Below are 20028 nucleotides of genomic sequence, written 5' to 3'. Positions count from 1 at the left end.
AGTATATTTAGGGTAAACCCTATGTTATTTAAGTAACATTCTGATTAAATTTTCTTTTCAAATACATGGATACAAAAGGAAGAAATTAGACAATATATTTATCAATACTTCCATAGGATTACATATAACTATCATTTAGGAATGTGTCTGGGATTTGTAAATGAGGAAGAACTTAGGATTTTAACAATTGTGTAACTGTTTCTTTCGCCTTTGAGAAAATAGAGGCACAGCAAAGTTTCCAATGATCCTGTTCAAATGACACACTAAGCCACAGTGGTTAAGCATTTTGAGCTAAACATTATTGCTTAGCGTGTTGTGTGAACTATGACTTAGGTCTGTCATGTGAACCATTCCTAACCATGGTGGCTATATAACCATGGTTTAAACATGCTCACTAATCATTTGCTGCAAAATGGTTAGCAGCCTAACCATGACTTAGTGTGTTGCCTGAATAGCCTTATATGATTCCAAGGTGTCAGCTTCCACCTGAAATGTTTATATTTTTGAACTACTAAGATGTTTTGAACTTCTGCTGCTAGCAGCTCGGGCATTTGCAGAAACAACAAATCACTCCCAATTTTGCTGAATGATATACAGAGAAATGCAATTCAAATCATTCATTTAATTTAGAACCTCTAGTGGGATTTAAGCCATCTATCCCACACAGTGTGTCTCATGTGATTATGGCAGTATACATCAAATCCCAGTAATAACTATTCATATGCATATATGTGTATATGCTTTATTGCTACCTTTAACTGGATTAAAAGCAGTATATCAAATTTTACATTTGTGCTCCTTTTATTAGCTTCCTACCACTTGATCAGCTGATAGAAGCAATAATGAATTTTTTTATATATATAAACTGGAGTTTGCGTGTCCTATCCTAAGAATGTAATATTTCAAAAAACAGCCTAAGCTTTGGGGAAAAAACCAATTACAGAAACAGCATTAAAAATGCCAAGCACCGGGCAGAAGCAATTCTGGATCAGTTTAAAAAAGTGATTGATGAAACTCTAATCTGAGCTGAAGGAACAGTTTCACGACAAGCTGTGACCATTCCACACACTTCATTAGCTGCCATAATTAGCCTGGTGTTTCAATTTGTTAGAACTGGTGGGGACAATTTTACTCAGAATACAAACATCAAAAAGCAGGGTCTTTCTGACTTCAGAAGTGGCTGATGAGAGGCTTTCTAGTCTTTCTGTTAACTAAAAGATTAATTACAGCTGATGGGAGGCTGTACTCTGATTGTCACTCTGTCTATGTACATTACTTTTAGCATTAGAAGAAAGACATGGTTGACACTGCACTGCTCAATCAAGCAGCTTCACATCAGGGCACCAAGTCTGTTTTAATATGCATGGTCTTGTATTGTTTGATTGACTTGTTCTCTACTTCTCTGGGTCCCAAGCTCTGTCACCAACTAGATTGTACCAACAGAACAGCAGGTTATGCAGTGGCATGCAGGGCAGGCGTAATACTGAAGACATCATTATTCCATTGCAGTGCGCGCGCACACATATACCTGGCCTCATTATTAACATCATTCAAAACCTCATTGTACTTGACCTGCTCTGGGCAAAAATGAGAAGAATATAATCTCCTGCCCTGGAAAATGTTATGAGATATATAAATTGCTTACCCCATATATATATATATATATATATATATATATATATATATATATATGGGGTAAGCAATTTATACTGGGATAATCCCTTCTCAGTTAGCATAAAATCATCTTCACAGATACAAACTCCCATTGACTGACCTGACTTTCCACTCCTGTAAAGTCACTCAGACTTGACAGAAATTGGGGGAGGAGGGGGATATTACGCTGCTGGTTGGGATTTGATCACTCGGCTGGCTTTTTATGGTGTGTGAGCCAAAAGCTGCTACCTGAGCTGAGATCAGGAGCTGTTACTGACTCATTCCTGGTGGTGTGAACCTCTTTGTATACAGTCTGGAAGCATCAGACAAGTATATCACTTGGTGAGACTTGCTTTACCCAGCAACGCTAAAGAGTATGTAAATGCAATTTTCTAATTGATTAGAAAGTCTTTGGAACACATAACAAGTATACCTACTAGTAAAGGTAACTACAGCCCAACCCACAATCCAGACTGCAACATATGCCCCTCCTTAGTCATTATCTTTTTTGATGTAGGGAGCCTGACCTAGGGAGGTACATCTTGTCCCTTCATTGTGATGAGTTTTAATCGATCCTGGATCTGTTTTTGTAGGTTTGGCTGATGGCTTAAAGTTGCTTTTAGATGTATGTTGTCTTTGTGTATACTGTCTGTTGTATGTTTTTATGGTTTTACATTTTGTATATTGTTTTTAATGTTGTCATCTTTTGTAAAATGCCCAGAGAGCTTCAGCTATGGGGCAGTACAGAATAATTATTATTATTATTATTATTATTATTATTATTATTATTATTATTATTATTATTGTATTATTATTGGCCTTCAGTTGCAGTATTCAGATTTAAGAATGCCTTTGTCATTTATAAAGCAATCCTATGGTCCCTGGAGAGCATCCCAGGGACCCTAGGATATTGTGGAGTTTTCTTTCGAAGGTCATAAGACACTGTTACAATCTCAGGAGGGGAAATGCAAAAGGGATTCCCCACCCCACCCCTCCTACCCCTTGCACCTGCTGCGGAAAACTTCGCTGCAGCTTCCTTACCTGACATCGGAACTCCGATCTCGGGTGAAGATGCAAATGAGGAGGAAGGGGGTGGGGAGGGGAGGCCCTGAGGATCTGCAGGATCCTAAAGCCTTCTAGCTCTGTGACTCCACAAGGAAAGGCAAAGATCACCTCCATCATTCCTCTTGTTCTGCCAGGTGTTTGACGGCAGGGCACAGATTTTTCGGAGTGCTCCAACATCAGAGCACTCCCTGGAGGCCAGTAGGATTGCTTGGCCAGAGGCTAGAAATTATTAGTTGCCTGCAAATAATTATTTGCCATACTCCTACTTTTTTCTTATTTAAAAAAATGCTGCCTTTTTAAAATTATGTATTACGATATCTCTTACTGTGGCTGTTTTTTTTAAAAAAAAATGCTTTTATTGTTTTTTCTTTTGTACATTGCTGTTTATTGTATCATTATTTTTTAAGTCACCTTGAACAATATTTATTTATTTATTTATTTTATTACATTTATATACCGCCCCACAACCGAAGCTCTCAATATAATAAATAAATTACAAGTCCTTCACTTATTGACAATTGCAGGTTGGGGGCTGTTAGATGAAAACAGTATTAGCCTAATGTATTTTTCAAGCATTCAAAGGAATACAGAGAGATGCATTTCTAATTACAGTTAGAACAATGGCACAGCGATTTATGGGCCGCTACCCCAGAGAACCGAGTAGCTGGGTGCCCCAACTAGAGGGCTGAGTCAAGCTTTATCTGGCTAATATGATTGTTTCATGCCACTGTGGCTTTTCCCCAGTCCTCTTTGGTAAACTGGCCTTACCTGGGAACTGCTTCAGCATATTTTGTTGCAATCAAAACAGAACAAATCTGTATAATTTTGTGGAGGGATGAGGAAGTTTGCCATAGATCACTTTAGCCCTACCCTCCTACGAGGTCTCCAGATGCATTTCTTGCTTGCTAAGAAATTAGCAGCCTTGTTAACTGTGCAAAAGCTCTGCTATTTAATAATTTCAATAAGAAAAATGGTTTGGAAGTCTGCAAGTTCTTTGTATTTCAACTCAGCAGTTATTAAAAAGCAGATTTTCTTCCCATGCTGAAACAAGCTAGCTGCCTGATTAAACATAGAAGGTAGGTAACACAAAGCATTTATCATGCAACAGACAAATGACACTGGATTGCTAGTTAGACAGTATAATAAGTACCATGTAATTTTCTCTTTAGAATCTATTTATTCTTCAAAGACTCAGAACGTTATCAAAGCATAACATTTTCCTGCTGAGAAATTATAGAACTGAAAAATCAGGTTTTATAAAATATTCAACTGGTTGCTGACAAACCCTTTTCAAATACGTTAGAAAGTGCTGACAGCATCTTTTCTCATGCAAATAACTTAACTGAATGGCTCAAATCTTTGTAGTCACTACTTGATATTCTTCCTTCCAAATTATTATTTTCTTTGAGTCACCAGTAACCTTCAAAAGAATGTTGTTATAGCAGTTTTGTTTTGTTTTACCCTCCTACCTGTTCATAGGGACATGAATCCAAACGTGGCATTGATCGAACAGAAAGCTGCTCTGTCCCGAATAGGTGTTTGTTTTTGGCTCATCCCTCCAGCCGTGCCCTATACCATCCTGGAGAGTTTCCCCATCTTGGAGTAAACTCATGGGCTGAGGGGACAACAGTGGAAGGGAGAAGAGAAAGCCCTACTCTGTGAGTGGGGCTGCATTGACAGAAGTTAGGATCCAAGCGAGAGGTTTACTTACAATTGTAGCCCAATCTACAACCTACTTGGACAGATATCCAAGGGCCACCTCAAAGGTATTTGAGACCCCCATTCCTCAGTTATCAAGCAAGTATTCTTGTGTCTCCTTATAACATCACTTACAGTGGAGCCTTATTAAGGGAAGGGGGAGGAACTAGAAGATCAGAGCCAAAATTATTATAGCCATGTCTACATGGCAAAATGTGGGCTTACAGTTCTTCACTAATGGTAGAGAGCAAGGCTGTAGCAAAACAGATAAATGTTTGCTATTCTAATTTTGTACAGACTGTACTAAGGAAAATTCCTTTGCTACTATTAATGGAATTGCACCGGTAGCAAATAACAAATTTTCTTTTCAGCATATGCAAGGAAGAGTTTTAACTTGCCATCTGATTAATGCAATCTGCATCCAGAAGAGGTTTCCCCTTTGTTGATGCCTAATTATTTAATTAATTACCAATATTAATGAAATGAAACCAGTTAAAACAAACAGCTAGACTGGCTGTTTTGCAATTCGCTTGGATCATCAATCCACACATGCAGACTTCTTCCTAAAATTGCAGTAGGATGGACTGTTGAGCTTGAAAAGCATATTTTATCCCAATCAGTGTGTAAAAGTAAAATTATCCATAACTAAGCCATGTTTCTCTGCCGTACAGTTTAGCTGTAATGATCCCCACACACTGCACTTGCACATCAATTATGATAATCATAATCACGGTCGTTAAGCTGAATGTTCATTATTATCAGGATGCTGGTGACAGCAGATTCAATCACCGGGTGCAATGGGCAGGCAGTCACAGTCCCACCCAAGTTTCTGCAGACAGCGTCGTGCCACATTAAGCCTATGATGTGTTCCACATCCCACTCCATTTCAAAAGCTGCAGACGGTAAAGGTCAACTTTATGTTCTGTGCAATATGCTTAGGTTCTCTAAATTAATTCTTTGAAGTACTGGGTATTTTTATGCTTTGCAGGTAATAACATTCTATTTAGGACCAAATATGCAGGTGCAAATAAGGAAATAAGAGTGCAGCCGTGTTGTCAGTCAGCTATACGAAGGCGTATCACACAAAGCTCTACCCACAAGAAGGTCTTAAAATGCCACTTCTTCATTTTTGGAAACAAGAAAACATCAAAAATTGCTGCCATTAAAAGTCAGTTATCTAATATGCATATCCAAACTAATTCCACTTCTGATTAAAGGCTGTAGGCTATCATTTCTGCTTCAGTGAATATGGAAGTGTGTAAGTGTTTTGACAACTGAAAGATTAGTTAGTATATCTGATCCCTTGACTGTCCTGTTTCATGGGACCTATCGTTGTCGATTAAATTCATGGTGTCTAGTATGTTCTTAATTCTGAAACGTCATACTTAGTGTAAGTGCAATGTTAGTCATTTGGCGGTTTAGGACTAAGGAAAATATTTTCATCTTATGTGACATCTAAACAATGCACATGACTTTACTTCAAAATCTTTCAGATATTTCAGATACATCAAAGAAAAGATTTGTTTTTAGCGAATTAATTCTGTAGTACTATAATTCTCGTAGGACTTTGGAAATGCTAAAAGTGATCTTTTCAAATATTATATTCTTTATTATTTATTGCATTTATAGCCCACTTTTTTTCCTCCAAGGAACCCATGGCAATGTACATAATCCTCTTCTCCATTTTATCCTCACAACAACAACCCTGTGAGAGTCTGTGATTGGCCCAAAGTCACCCAGTGGATTTCCATAGTTGAGTGGGGACTAGAACCCAGATCTCCTGACTCCCAGTCCAACACTTTAGCCACTACATCACACTGTGACCTATAAAGGTTTACACAATTCAGGACTACAATACCTGATGGAGCACCTCGCTGGTATGAACCTACCCATACACTGCAATCAACATCTGAGGCCCTCCCCCAAGTGCCTCCTCTAAAGGAGATTGGAGGATGGCAACAAGGGAGAGGGCCTTCTCAGTGGTGGCCCCTCTAATTGTATAATTCTCCCCAGTGAGGTATGTTTGGCAATAACCTTGTTATCTTTTCAGTTCCAGGTTTCTTGTACTCTCAGTCATTTGATGGCATATGATAGGGCTCTTTAACATTAGCTTTTATTAGTCCTGGTAGTTTGTTAAATGCTTTTAATGGTTTCAATATTCTCCCAATATTTTAACAATCTATAAATTTTAAATAACATGGTTCTAAATTTGTAATTTTGCATTGCTGCTGTTTTGTTTTTATCTGGTTGAGCTTTTATATTGTATTTTATATTATGGTTTTATACTGTTGTTTTATATTTTGAATGGTTTTAATTTTTGTGAACCGCCCAGAGAGCTCCGGCTATTGGGCGGTATAGAAATGTAATAAATAAATAAATAAATAAATAAATTTCAAGCTGTTTTATATTTTGTATATTAAAGTTTGAATGTATATGATGTTGTGTTTTAGGGATTATTTTTTGTATTTTAGGGTTTGAATTTTTTGAAAACGCACAGAGAGCTTTAACTGTTAGGCAATATAGAATGAATGAATGAATGAATGAATATTCTTTGCCAAATACCTGCTCTTAGTTTCACTGCATAGCCTAGGCAGTGCTACAATGCCTCCATCAGAACTACGCCACAACAGGTGGTATTCCCTGGGCAACAGAAATTGAACTTGAATTGCCATCACCTAAGCAGCAACTACTACCAAGGTAGCGCAGTTGCTTTCTCCATGTGTGCCATCTGCTCAATAGGCAGCAGAACTACCAATAGCCTCTTTCTATTGCTTCCAATTTTAAAGCCAATGTCTCATTTTGGTTCAACACATAAAGTGGTGAACGTGGATTTGATATCTACTTTCAAATCCCAAATCAGATCTGTAACTCAAGGCTACATTCCATTTAAATTTTGTGGAGGACACTGACAAAGGATAAGGGAGGAAGTGGAGGCACTAGGGAGATCACGAGGAGTTGCAGGGGTTTTTACCACTCTTCCCAGCTGGCTCTCTAGCCATTCCTGAGAACCAACGATGAAGATGCCCTGCCGAGTTCGGATGTCACAACAAGCCACCCTGAACAAGCCAACAACAAGCCATGGCTTATTCATGGAGAACACGCAATGATGGGAAATCTGCTTCAGGTTTGGACTTTACGTCAAGCCACCCTGAATCAACCCTCAGTGACAACACACTGTGGCTTATGATACCATGCAAACCAGGTCAAAGTAATTAAAAAATACAATGAAACAAATATAAATTCAGCTTTAACTTCTAAACTAGCTACAGTTCCCATGATGTCCAAGCTTGGGGAGCAGTGGTTTGTTTAAACCAGGGGTGTGGGCAACTTTTGGCCCTCCAGATATTTTGGCCTACAGCTCTTATCAACCCAAGCCAGCATTGCCGATCATGTGAGTTGTAAGCCAAAACAGCTGGAGGGCCGCAAGTTGCCCACCCCTGGGAACCAATGGTTAGTGAGAACAAGTCAGGTGCAAACTGGCTTCAGATGCTAGCTTGGTCTCACTAACCACATTTTAAAGTTTAATGGGCTGCTATGAGAAATGTATGGTTGTGTGTTTTAAATGTGTCTGTTTGTGATTTGGAGGGAAAGGTCAAACCACAGTTTGCCAGTTTAGGTGTACCAGCAAACTATGGTTTGATCTAATCAGAAAGCAAAGGGCTTATTCTCTTAGCTCTATCTGAATCTAGCCACAATTTAAAGATCCATATAAATCAGGTGACAAAAGCTGCAATCCAGTGCACATTTAGGCTGCTTAAGTCACATTGATTTTGGTGGGATTTAAGCAGAAGAATCGCAAGCAAAATTGCAGCACAAATGAGCCCTTTTTACAGACTAATGCAGCTATGAGTTGGATGTGTCAAAAGAGGTCAGTACCCTGTGCATGATTTGAATTTGACACTGTTAGCGTATTCAGCATGCTGTAATCCCCAGCTCAAGATGCTACTAACAAAATCATGTGTCAATGTAGCAAAACCCAAGTGTGTAAAAAAAAAAAAAAAAAAAAAAATCTCCGTAGTCGGTTTTAACTCAGGTCCATAGGGAGGTTACGTAAAATCAGAATCTTTTGCTTCCCCAAGCTGACAAGAACTCACAAAAGCAGTTGAGAAGCAATTGTTCAATTGTTTTCTTTCCATTTCATGCTTTGTGACTGATTACCTATATGAGTTTTTAAACTTTTGACATCCTATCCAGTATTGAATTCCTCCACTGAAGAGCTATTTATACAATGTTAGAAGTTTTGAGAAACATCCAAGCCTGTAGTAAGAAATTCTGAAAGGAGTTTTGGCAATCAGACAATGTGAAATGTCTGAATGCAATAATACATTTTCACTTACATTTGAATTTAGTCACAAAAAAGGGAAAGCAACAGTGAAACAATTGTATTCTGTTGCTGATACTGAAATATTCCAACCAGCTCTACTCCTTCTAATGCGCTTTTTTTTGCAATATAAATACAGGGTTTCCCCTCATTTATTGTTCAGGTTATCCTTGGGCACTTGGCGAAGGGTGACGGTAGGGAGTGAATTCAGGCTCCTGAACAGATAGTGTGAATTTGGCTTTTTTTGGGGGGGGGGCTTACCTTTAGCAGAAAGGGCATCCTTAACTTTCATTTTTAACATTACTTCACCATTGCCAGAGGTAGCAACAGCAGTGGCTGCAATGCAGGTCTGTTCCAGGCATTCCTGACATCATTTTATTGAAGCAAAAATTGCCTGGATACAATGTTGTTCTGGGGAGGAAAACATGGTGGCCCCCACTAGAGGCTCTACTTTATTATATTTAATAAAATAAAAAGTAAAAATAGAAGAAGCTGTCCTACCACCACTGCTAAAGGTAATGGGTGAATTTCAGTTCTCTCCCCACTAGCGATCAAAGAAAAGCCCCCTAGATGTTCCTGAAGAAGGCTGCAATTGTCTGAGGGCCATTTCAGTACAGCCCTACACATAATGAAAGACATCACACCCACACACCCACAAGACAACATTGTTGCATGTAATTCAGGTAACAAGAGTTGTGAAGGAGGGTATGATTCCAGTGCACACATGGAATGCCCTCTCTTGCAAGTTTTCCCTATTCATTTTAGTGGACAGGGAAGTATTAAGCCTTTTGGTACAGTCTTACGAAAGTACGACTGTGGAATCCCCCCAGGAGCTCCATTTGTTACCAAAAGAAGTAAAATAAATAAATATTAAATGTCAATTTGTAATAATTGTTTGAATACACTGTACTTTTATATACCAAATGTAATAATTTTATGCCAAACCAACTTGGACATAATTACATTTTATGTTCCTAAAGTAATAAAGTGACTTTCAGTCTGTAAAAACTGCTAATATTGCATTATTTCAATTTTTCCAAAAACTGCCATTTTCTCCCTGAAAACCCCTGGGGAAGGGGGAACTTTTTTCCCCATGGCTTCAAAATTTCTGGAAATTTTACATCTCTACTTCTGGTGACCCTTCCCATTAGCATGCGCTTACTGGCAATGGCACCAGACAGCAGAGGTGATACTGTGACCTGCAGCAAGTGGCTGCTAGCCACCCACCATTTTACATTTCTCATAATGCTCTGACAGAGCATCGCTATGGGGCACTGCAGGAATTTTTAAATAAAGGGCAGCTTGCAGATACCAGCCCCAAGGTAAAATTGAACCAAGGAGACCAAGGCCTCATCTACACCAAGCAGGATACTGCACTTTGAAAGCCGTATATAAAAGGCAGGAGCCACACTCCTGCTTTATAGCGGTATTGAAGTGCACTGAGAACTGTTGGGGCTCACTGACACACACCATATACAGCTTTCATATCCTGCTTGGTGTGGCTCCTGACTTTTATATACCGCTTTCATAGCGAAATATCCAGCTTGGTGTAGGTTAGGCCTAAGTGAGCCCAACCCTCAAGTGCCAGCACCTATAGGCCCTCAGCAACTGCCAAAGAATGCTATTCTAACACTGGGCCTGACTGAAGAGAAGAAAGGGAGAAGCCATGGCTGTTTCCTCTCTCTGTTCAGTGGGGAATTTAAAGGTATGGTTTAGCTCTGGAGTGCCACCTGGGAGCCCTAATGTCAGATATAGGTACAAGGCCGGCCTTGTACCTAGTGGGTAGATTTAGTGGGAAATTGTTTGACAACGCCAGATGTCTCTGCAAGCTTATCTCTGTAAGAAGTTCCCATGGGAGTATCTTGTTCACTCCTTTGTCTCGGTTTTGAAGCTGCTGGTTCTCTGAGAACTTCAGAGTGTTTTGGAAAAGGTGTGGGGGGGGCTGTTCTTCGAAGTGGGTTGTAACATCCTGCCCTCTTGGCACATGGGCATGGTTTACAGGTCAGAGGACCTGTCGGTCAAGTGGCTTTGAATAGGCCTTAAATGCTGGTGAAAAGCTGAAAAAGCTTTGCTAGGTTTCCTCTCTCGACGCAACGCCTGACCTTCCTCCTGCTTTGGATTCCATCAACATTTGGGACTTTGAAAGCACTCTGCACATGGACGCTTTGCTATTTTTACTTTGAATATCTAACAACTGTGCCATGAAACATAGTGAGGCTTTTCACAGACTTGGACTTGCATATGCTGTGAATGCTGTATTTGTGGTGTATCAGGTGGCAGGGAGTTCTCAGTCCTTAGCAGAAGGATGGGACTCCTGGGCCTGAGGTTTAACCTTTCCTGAAGTCGTGGTAACAGGGTCAGCTCAGTAGTGGTAGGCTGAGACTGACAAGTGTGTGACAGATCTCTTTGCCTGGCTCTGGCGGTTCAGAGCAACCTTTCCTGGGACTTTGTTTTAGGAAAATTGCCATGTCCCTTTGAGGTACCAGTGTATGTGGCATTTAGAGAAGCTCAAAGCGGTTACTGCCGTACCCTATTCACGCCCCTCTCTGAGGTTTTGCCTTAAGGGTCGTTTCAGAAAAAAGAGCCTAAAGCTTTCTAACCACCGTTCAGCTTTGTGTGTTTCGGAGACTCCGTAACAATTAAGGTTGTCTACTGCGTGATTTCCACAATAAAAGAAGTCTCACTGATGTGAGTGTTTCGTGTCAGCTTGCCAGCATGTGTGAATGCATGAGAGCACAGGCACGAACACAACACCTAAGATATAAATGCAAGGCTTTGTAACTTTAAGATACAAACCTGAGCACACACATACACGGAAATATTTTGCAAAACCAAAAGTGTGTGTGTGTGTGTGTGCGTACCCACAAAAATCTATACTGAATATTTCAAGAATATATTATCAAAACTTTCCAGTTGATTTTGCCAAGTTTCATCTTTTCTGCGGAATTTCCTTGCAGTATTACTCACATCTTTTTGTATTTCTAACATTAAATTTCAATAATAATATTGGCAATATTTTATCAGCTTAGAGCACCTTTTATCAGCTTAGGTTGATATACCAACTATCTGGACAGAGATAGCCTAGCTACAGTTATCCATGCTCTGAAAACCTCTCGTTTGGATTACTGCAATGCGTTATACGTGGGGCTGCCTTTGAAAACGGTCCGGAAGCTTCAGCTGGTACAAAACAGGGCAGCCCGTTTACTAACAGGGACTGGCCGGCGAGATCACATTACGCCAGTCCTTTTACAACTTCATTGGCTGCCAGTCCAGGTCCGGGCCCGATTCAAAGTGCTGGTATTGACATTTAAAGCCCTAGATAGTTTGGGGCCAAGTTATTTGAAGGAACGCCTCCTCCCATATGTACCTACCCGGACCTTAAGATCATCTACAGGGGCCCTTCTCCGTGAGCCCCTGCCAAAGGAAGTGAGGCAGGTGGCTACTAGGAGGAGGGCTTTCTCCGCTGTGGCACCCCGGTTGTGGAATGAGCTCCCCAGAGAGGTCCACCTGGCGCCTACACTGTACTGCTTTCGTCGCCAGCTGAAGACCTTTTTATTCTCTCAGTATTTTAACACTTAATTTTAACTTAAATTTAAAATTTACTGTTCTAACTCTGTATTTTAATCTTATATCAATTTTGTTGCGTGGTTTTAACCTGGTTGTGCTTTTTATACTGTATTTTGTAATTGTGCTTTTAACATGTTGGTTGTTTTATTATGATTTTAACTTTTGTGAACTGCCTAGAGAGCTTCGGCTATTGGGCGGTATAAAAATGTAATAAATAAATAAATAAATAAATAAAATATTTATATATTCAATTTTTACCAGTTCTGCTTTTTAAAAACTTCTTTTGCATTGCTTTTTAACAATTTCCAATCTTGTTTATTCTATAAGATATACTAAATGGATTTTAGTACATAAAATCATAGAATCATAGAATAGTAGAGTTGGAAGGCCATCAAATCCAACCCCCTGCTCACTGCAGGAATCCACCCTAAAGCATCCCTGACAGGTGGCTGTCCAGCTGCCTCTTGAATGCCTCTAGTGTGGGAGAGCCTACAACCTCTCTAGGCAATTGGTTCCATTGTCGTACTGCTCTAACAGTCAGGAAGTTTTTCCTGATGTCCAGCCGGAATCTGGCTTCCTGTATTTTACCCTCAAAGAATGCTTACTGAAAAACGTTCTATAGTTTCCCAATAATTCTGTGAGCTTTTATGTCGTTTCAGTAGAAATTGATTCAGTAAAGTGGATCTGGTTGATTTTGATATATATAAAAAGTCTACAAAGCAGTAACATGGCATTGGTCTTCCTGTATAGCTCACCCTTTTTGTTATCCATTTCTCTGGATGTTCTTCCCTGAAGTGTTTGAGTCCATAACTTGATTGTCCATATTTACTTGCTCTCTGGATGGATGGAACATACGTATCAGATTCATGGCCTGAAAATGGCAAAAACCTGAAAGATGAACATTATTTATTTATTTATTTATACATTTATTTAGACCTCACAAGGATTTCAGGGTGGTGTACAGATAAAATCATATAAACAATATAAAACAATAAATATACCCAGCTAAAAACAAATTAAAGCATTAATAAGCTAAAACCAGTAAAGAATTTTAAACCAGTAAAACCAATAAAAACCATTAAAAACATGTACAGGCTTGGTGAATTTAGCCATCAAAGGCTTTGTTAAAAAGCCGTGTCTTAACTTGGCACTGAAATGAAACCAGTGCCGGTGCCAGTTGGGCCTCCAAGGGGAGGGCATTCCACAGCCGGGGTGCCACAACAGAGAAAGCTCTCTCATGTCCCACCATAGCATATGTCTTGTGTTGGTGGGATGCATAGGAGGGCTCCTCCAACAAATCTCAAGTCTCGGGCAGGCATATATAGGGAGAGGCACTCCCTCAAGTATTGAGGTCCCAAGCAGTTTAGGGCTTTAAGCCAGTGCAATTCCTTTAAGACCAGTATTATGTGGTCTCTGTAAGATGTGCCTGCCAGCAATCTAGCTGCTGCATTTTGCACTAGCAGCCCCACGTAGGGTGCACTGCAGTTGTCTAATCTTGAAGTTGCCAGTGCATGCACTACTGTGTCTAGGTTATACCTGTCCTGGAAAGGCTGTACCTGGCAGATCAACCAAAGCTAACCCCAAGTACTCTGGCCCACGGAATCCACCTGGGCCTCCAGTGACAAGGATGGATCTAGGAATACTCCCAAGCTACGCACCTGCTCCTTCAGAGGGAGTACAATCCCATCCAGAACAGGTTGCTTACCCAATTCCCAGACTTGAGAACCACCAGTCCACAGAGTTTCCGTCTTATTGGGATTCAGCTTCAGTTCATTAGCACTCATCCCGCCCATTGCAACCTCAAGGTACTGGTCCAGCACCTTCACCGCCCCAGCTGACTCCGATGACAAGGAGAAGTAGAGCTGAGTATCATCAGCATACTGATGACACCCAACCACTAAACCCCTAATGACCTCACGCAGCGGATTCATAAAGATGTTGAACAGCATGGGGGATAGAATAGAGCCCTGTGGCACCCCACAGCTTAATAGCCATGGGGTAGAATAGGAATCCACCAATACCACTCTCTGGAATCAGCCCTGCAAGTAGGAGCAGAACCACTGTAACACAGTGCCTCCTACTCCCATCTCACAGAGCCGATCCAGTAAAATACCATGATCAATGGTATCAAAAGCCAGAGAGATCCAGGAAGATCAACAGAGTAGCACTCCCCCTGTCTTTCACCCAGAATAGGTCGTCAGTAAGAGCAGCCAAAGTTGTTTCAGTGCTGTGACCTGGCCTGAAACCAGAGTGCACTGGGTCCAGTTAATCAGTTTCCTCCAAGAACATCTGAAGCTGCCCAGCCACCACATGCTCAAGCACATTGCCCCAAAAGGGGATATAGCGATAGGGCGGTAGTTCTCACATATCTCTGGGTCCAGGGAGGTCCTCTTCAGGAGAGGGTGCACTGCAGCCTCTTTCAAGGCAGCAGGCACCACCCCCTGACAAAGTGAGGCATTTACCACCACCTAGTAGGAATGGCCATCCTACTAATACACATCATGTCAATCACAAGGAAACACTATAAAGTGGAAAGTGTTTGTTCCTCTGTAACCATTTTATGCAGCCATAGTCTATCATAGTTGCTATATGGCTAATAAAGGCATTGAAAGTAAATGACACAAAATATATTTTCTAACAAAAACACCATCATCTCAATGGATATGTTAGAGGTACTAGTCATTCTAATGTCAAATAATTATTTGGCAACTGAAGACTAAGGTAAAAGTATCATTCCATGATGACTCACAACCAGCTTCAGTTATTTCATTTTCTAAGCTTCAAGCTTTAGTTACCTCTTGCTTGGACTACTGTAATATGCTCTTTATGGGGCTGCCTTTGAAAAGTTCTAGGAAACTGTAGCCAGTCCAAACTGCTTTCAAAGTTCTGATTGAGGCTGGACCTTTGGCGTGTGTGACTCCTTTATTGCTTCAACTGCACTCCTACCAATTCATTTTTTAAAACGCTGCATTACTTTTAAATTTCAAACAGTTTGGGACCCTCCATATGAACCTGCCTGCCCTCTAAGATCCTGAGGAGAACTTTCTCTTGTATCTGAGGCATAGTTGGTGGGCCTATACAAGAGAGCCTATTATATGACTGCATGCAGGTCATGGAACTCTTTACCCTGGGAGATCTACCTGGTATCTTCTCTGCTGTTTATTTCTTTATTTTTTCATATTTTGAGGATTCAGTTATTTCAGCTAGTATTTAATCTATCTAGTTAGTTGTTGTTTTTAATCAGTTTATCAGAGCTTTGTTGCTTTTTAAAATTGATTTCATTGTATTTTAAATGTTTTTATTTATAAATTTAAAGTTTATTTAAAGCATTTTACTCCACTTCAGCCAAAAAGGTTCCCAGAGTGACTTGCATAATATCAATGAAAAGACAGTACCTTCCAGCTAACAGTCCCATCTCCCCCAGCTGCAGCTTGGTGGAATGGCTGCTGCCAGGTGACAGTTGAGGAAAGAGCCCAATAGAGCTGTTCTTTCAGCAAAGGTGATGGAATAGCCCTGCTTCCCATCTCCCTCTGCTGCAGCCTGATGGAATGGCTGCTTCCTGCTTCTGAAATTGTTCTATGATTTTATATTGTTAGCTGCCTAACAGCTGTGTAAGAATTGGCAGGATATAAATTAGTTTAAATAAATAAATATTGTCCCTCAGGCAAGAGACTTGAAATAGCTTTTCTCCCAGGAAAGCCCCTCCCCCAGTGAAAGAGCACTGCTTACTCATGTGCATGATCCATCAACTACCCTCCCCGCTAGTCGCCTAAGCAGGGAAGATAGGGAAGGGATCCAATTATAAGGCCGGATCTACACTACTGCTTTAAAGTGCTTTAAAGTGCTTTATAACAGTTTTGACAACTGTATATGGAGTGTGTCCTGGGCCCCAACAGCTGTCAAAACCGTTATAAAGTGTTTTAAAGCGCTTTAAAGCAGTAGTGTAGATCCTGCCCAGGTGTGCTTTTGCAGTGAGGGAGGCAGGTCTGTGGTATGGATGCAACGGACACTACTGTCAATCACTGTCTCTCAGCCTAACCTACCTCATAGGGTTGTGGAGAAGAGAAAATGGCAGTGGGGGTAGGGAGAAACATTTAGGCTGTTCTGGTGGAGATCTCTCGCAAACCTCATCTCTGGGCTCTGGTGACAGGGACTGAATTCATACTGTGTCAAACTTCAATTAAAAAATGGTGGTAAACAATGTAAATAGCTTTCATTGTGCTTTTTAGAAACCAGACTTGTGGATGGAGAGAGCAATGAGGCGCTTGCTCCCATCTGAACTGATGACAGAGTGACATATTACAACCTACCGAGACCTATATAATCAAGAGAAGTCCTTGCTAAGGGGAGAAAGGCAGGTGCTTGCTCACTAGATGATGTATCAAAAAAGATGCCATAACAGTAGTGAATGTAGCACGGCAATTCCATATACCCATGTCCTCCATGAGATTAAATGCATTATGGGGGCGGGGGGAGGAACTGTCTGGATCACACCTTAAATATTAAATTACTACAATGATATATGTCTATACCAGCAGGCAAAAGTACTATTGTCCTCACATAACACAGGGAAAGATTAAAATATTATTTCTAACAGAAAAGTGTAAAAACAAACAAACCTAAAAGACCATTTTTAAAAAGAAAAGAAAAGAGGGAAGTGTTGTTGTTTTTAAAGGACTAACAATGTTAAGTTTTTATCACTGTGCACAACTTTTGTGATGGCACCTAAAAAATAACCCAGTCTTCTTATTTTAACTAACTTGCCTAATTCTATTTTAAAATCCTTTATTGAAAGAAATTAATATTTTATCAACAGTAAATTATATCAATAAAGCTTCCTTGTGGAGAAACAAATTGGGCTTTATTAGCATCTGGCCAGTCAAATTGCCCATAAAGAATTCTTAACCAAGGGCTCTTGAAAATTAACAAAACAAAAGCACAGAAGTAGCAGAGCTTTAAATTATACAAAGCTACAGAAGCATGTATATACTCATGGGACAGGTGGCTCTCATATAAGACAGATTATAGCACTTCCAGGCCTAATTTGCACATGGGATGGACATCACACACAAAAAAAATTAATGTGGCCCCAATGTCCCTGAGTATACATAGGAGGTGCTGAAAGCCGGCTGCTCCACTTACAGTTTTTATCACTTCTGAATTGCATTTTAATAGTACATTTTTCTTTTGTTCAGACATGAAAGAAAATTGGCTCTCTCCGGGGATTGGACGATGACTGAAATGACAAGACTAGTAGCTTAGGAATTTGCCCATGAAAGCATGGAATTTAGGGTAGCCTTAATATCCTCAGAATAAGGTGTTTTTTTAAAAAAACAGCTTTCTATAATAAGAAATACATTGCAGAAGTGTTGTAAGGCATCAAAGACAATGCTCCTGGTTTAATTCAGATACATATAAAATTCCTTTATTTATAAGATTACTTTAATATTATTTCTAGAAATTAAGCTTAAATTTATATGCCAAGACAGCCTTGCATTTTGCTAATAAAAACCCATGGAAAATTGCCCAGATTGGAAATATATATTGCGAATGTTTACAGAAATTAAGGATTTCGTAATTCAATTATATTTTGTGATTCACATTTACATGTATAACGAAATGGCTTCCATGTTGGCTGATGCATTAGGGTCGGAATATTAGATTATCAGAACAAAATGGCACAGGCACCCGAGGATGTGGACAAGGTGCTTGGCCAAGTCCGGTCGACCACCTGTGTGCTTGACCCTTGCCCCTCATGGCTCATTACATCAAATAAGGAGGGGATCGCCGGCTGGGTCCAGGAGGTTGTAAATGCCTCCTTGAGAGAGGGAGTGGTGCCGGCCTCTTTAAAAGAGGCGGTAATTAGACCACTCCTGAAGAAGCCTAATCTGGACCCGGAGGATGTTAACAACTATAGGCCGGTGGCTAATATCCCTTTCCTGGGCAAGGTGCTTGAGCGGGTGGTTGCAGGACAACTCCAGGCACTCTTGAATGAAACGGATTATCTAGACCCATTTCAATCGGGCTTCAGGCCTGGTTTTGGAACGGAAACTGCCTTGGTCGCCCTGTGGGATGACCTCTGTCGGGAGAGAGACAGGGGGAGTGCGACCCTGTTGGTTCTCCTGGACCTCTCAGCGGCCTTCGATACCATCGACCATGGTATCCTTCTGGATAGGTTGTCTGAGCTGGGAGTTGGAGGTACTGCGTTGCAGTGGTTCCGCTCCTACTTGGATGGCCGATTCCAGAAGGTGGTGCTGGGGGATTATTGCTCTGTGCCGTGGCACCTAAGCCATGGGGTTCCACAGGGCTCTATCTTATCCCCTATGCTGTTTAACATATACATGAAGCCGCTGGGGGAGGTTATCCGGAGATGTGGACTGAGGTGTCATCAATATGCGGATGATACCCAGCTCTACCTTTCCTTTTCATCAAACCCAGGTGAGGCAGTGGCTGTTCTGAACCAGTGTCTGGGCACGGTAATGGACTGGATGAGGGCTAATAAACTGAGACTCAATCCAGACAAGACGGAGGTACTGTTAGCGGGTGGTTCTTCTGTCCGGCGAGGTGATGTTTGCCCTGTCCTGGACGGGGTTGCACTCCCCCTAAAGGATCGGGTCCGTAGTTTGGGGGTGCTCTTGGATCCAGAACTGTCACTTGAGGCACAGGTGAACTCAGTGGCAAAGAGCACCTTTTATCAGCTCAGGCTGATATACCAGCTGCGCCCTTATCTGGACAGAGATAGCTTAGCTACAGTTATCCATGCTCTGATAACCTCTCGTTTGGATTACTGCAATGCGTTATATGTGGGGCTGCCTTTGAAAACGGTCCGGAAACTTCAACTGGTGCAAAACAGGGCAGCAAGGTTATTAACAGGGACTGGCCGGCGAGATCACATTACGCCAGTCCTTTTACAACTTCACTGGCTGCCAGTCCAGGTCCGGGCCCAATTCAAAGTGCTGGTATTAACATTTAAAGCCCTAAACGGTTTGGGGCCAGGTTATCTGAAGGAACGCCTCCTCCCATATGTACCTACCCGGACCTTAAGATCATCTACAGGGGAAGTGAGGCAGGTGGCTACTAGGAGGAGGGCTTTCTCCGCTGTGGCACCCCGGTTGTGGAACGAGCTCCCCAGAGAGGTCCGCTTGGCGCCTACACTGTACTGCTTTCGTCGCCAGCTGAAGACCTTTTTATTCACTCAGTATTTTAACACTTAATTTTAACTTAAATTTAAATTTTACTGTTTTAACTTTGTATTTTAATCCTATATCAACTTTGCTGTGTGGTTTTATCCTGGTTGCGCTTTTTATACTGTATTTCGTAATTGTGTTTTTTTTTTTTTTTAATAATTTTTATTCATTTTCAACACTATATAAACATAAATGAACATTTCCAAAATATAATTGAAACAAACACAATAAGAAAAAGAAATACATCAAATATCTGCTTCATACATATTGAATAATTGTTGAGTACAAATATCCAAAACTATTACATATACCTTATCACACTACAACATTTTCATTCTTAACATAAAAGTGCACCCCCCACCTCGGGATCATTCTTGAGTCCAAAATCTAATCGTTTCTTCTGATGGTGGTTTCCCATTTCCCTTAGTAAACACGAACACTAGGAACTGTTTCCAAATTCCTTCGAACTCATTTATTTTAGTTACGCCTTTTCTCCACTTAATATTACATGTCAGTTTATCATTAATGGCTATATCC

The 20028-nt window shown here is 40.7% G+C and overlaps 1 protein-coding gene across 1 annotated transcript in view; it reads right to left on the bottom strand.

Moving 5' to 3' along the window:
• The window catches only part of SPATA17 (spermatogenesis associated 17), a 110021-nt gene that overhangs the window by 19239 nt on the left and 70754 nt on the right, over positions 1-20028 (bottom strand). Inside the window, exon 9 of the mRNA XM_063125579.1 lies at positions 13060-13192. Coding sequence (XP_062981649.1) covers positions 13060-13192 — 133 coding nt within the window. The remainder of the gene's footprint in view (positions 1-13059; positions 13193-20028) is intronic.

Source organism: Elgaria multicarinata, chromosome 4 (assembly GCF_023053635.1).
Source record: "Elgaria multicarinata webbii isolate HBS135686 ecotype San Diego chromosome 4, rElgMul1.1.pri, whole genome shotgun sequence".
NCBI lineage: Eukaryota > Metazoa > Chordata > Lepidosauria > Squamata > Anguidae > Elgaria > Elgaria multicarinata.
The sequence above is the reverse complement of the archived record's forward strand: the minus strand, read 5'-3'. Positions and strand labels throughout refer to the sequence as shown.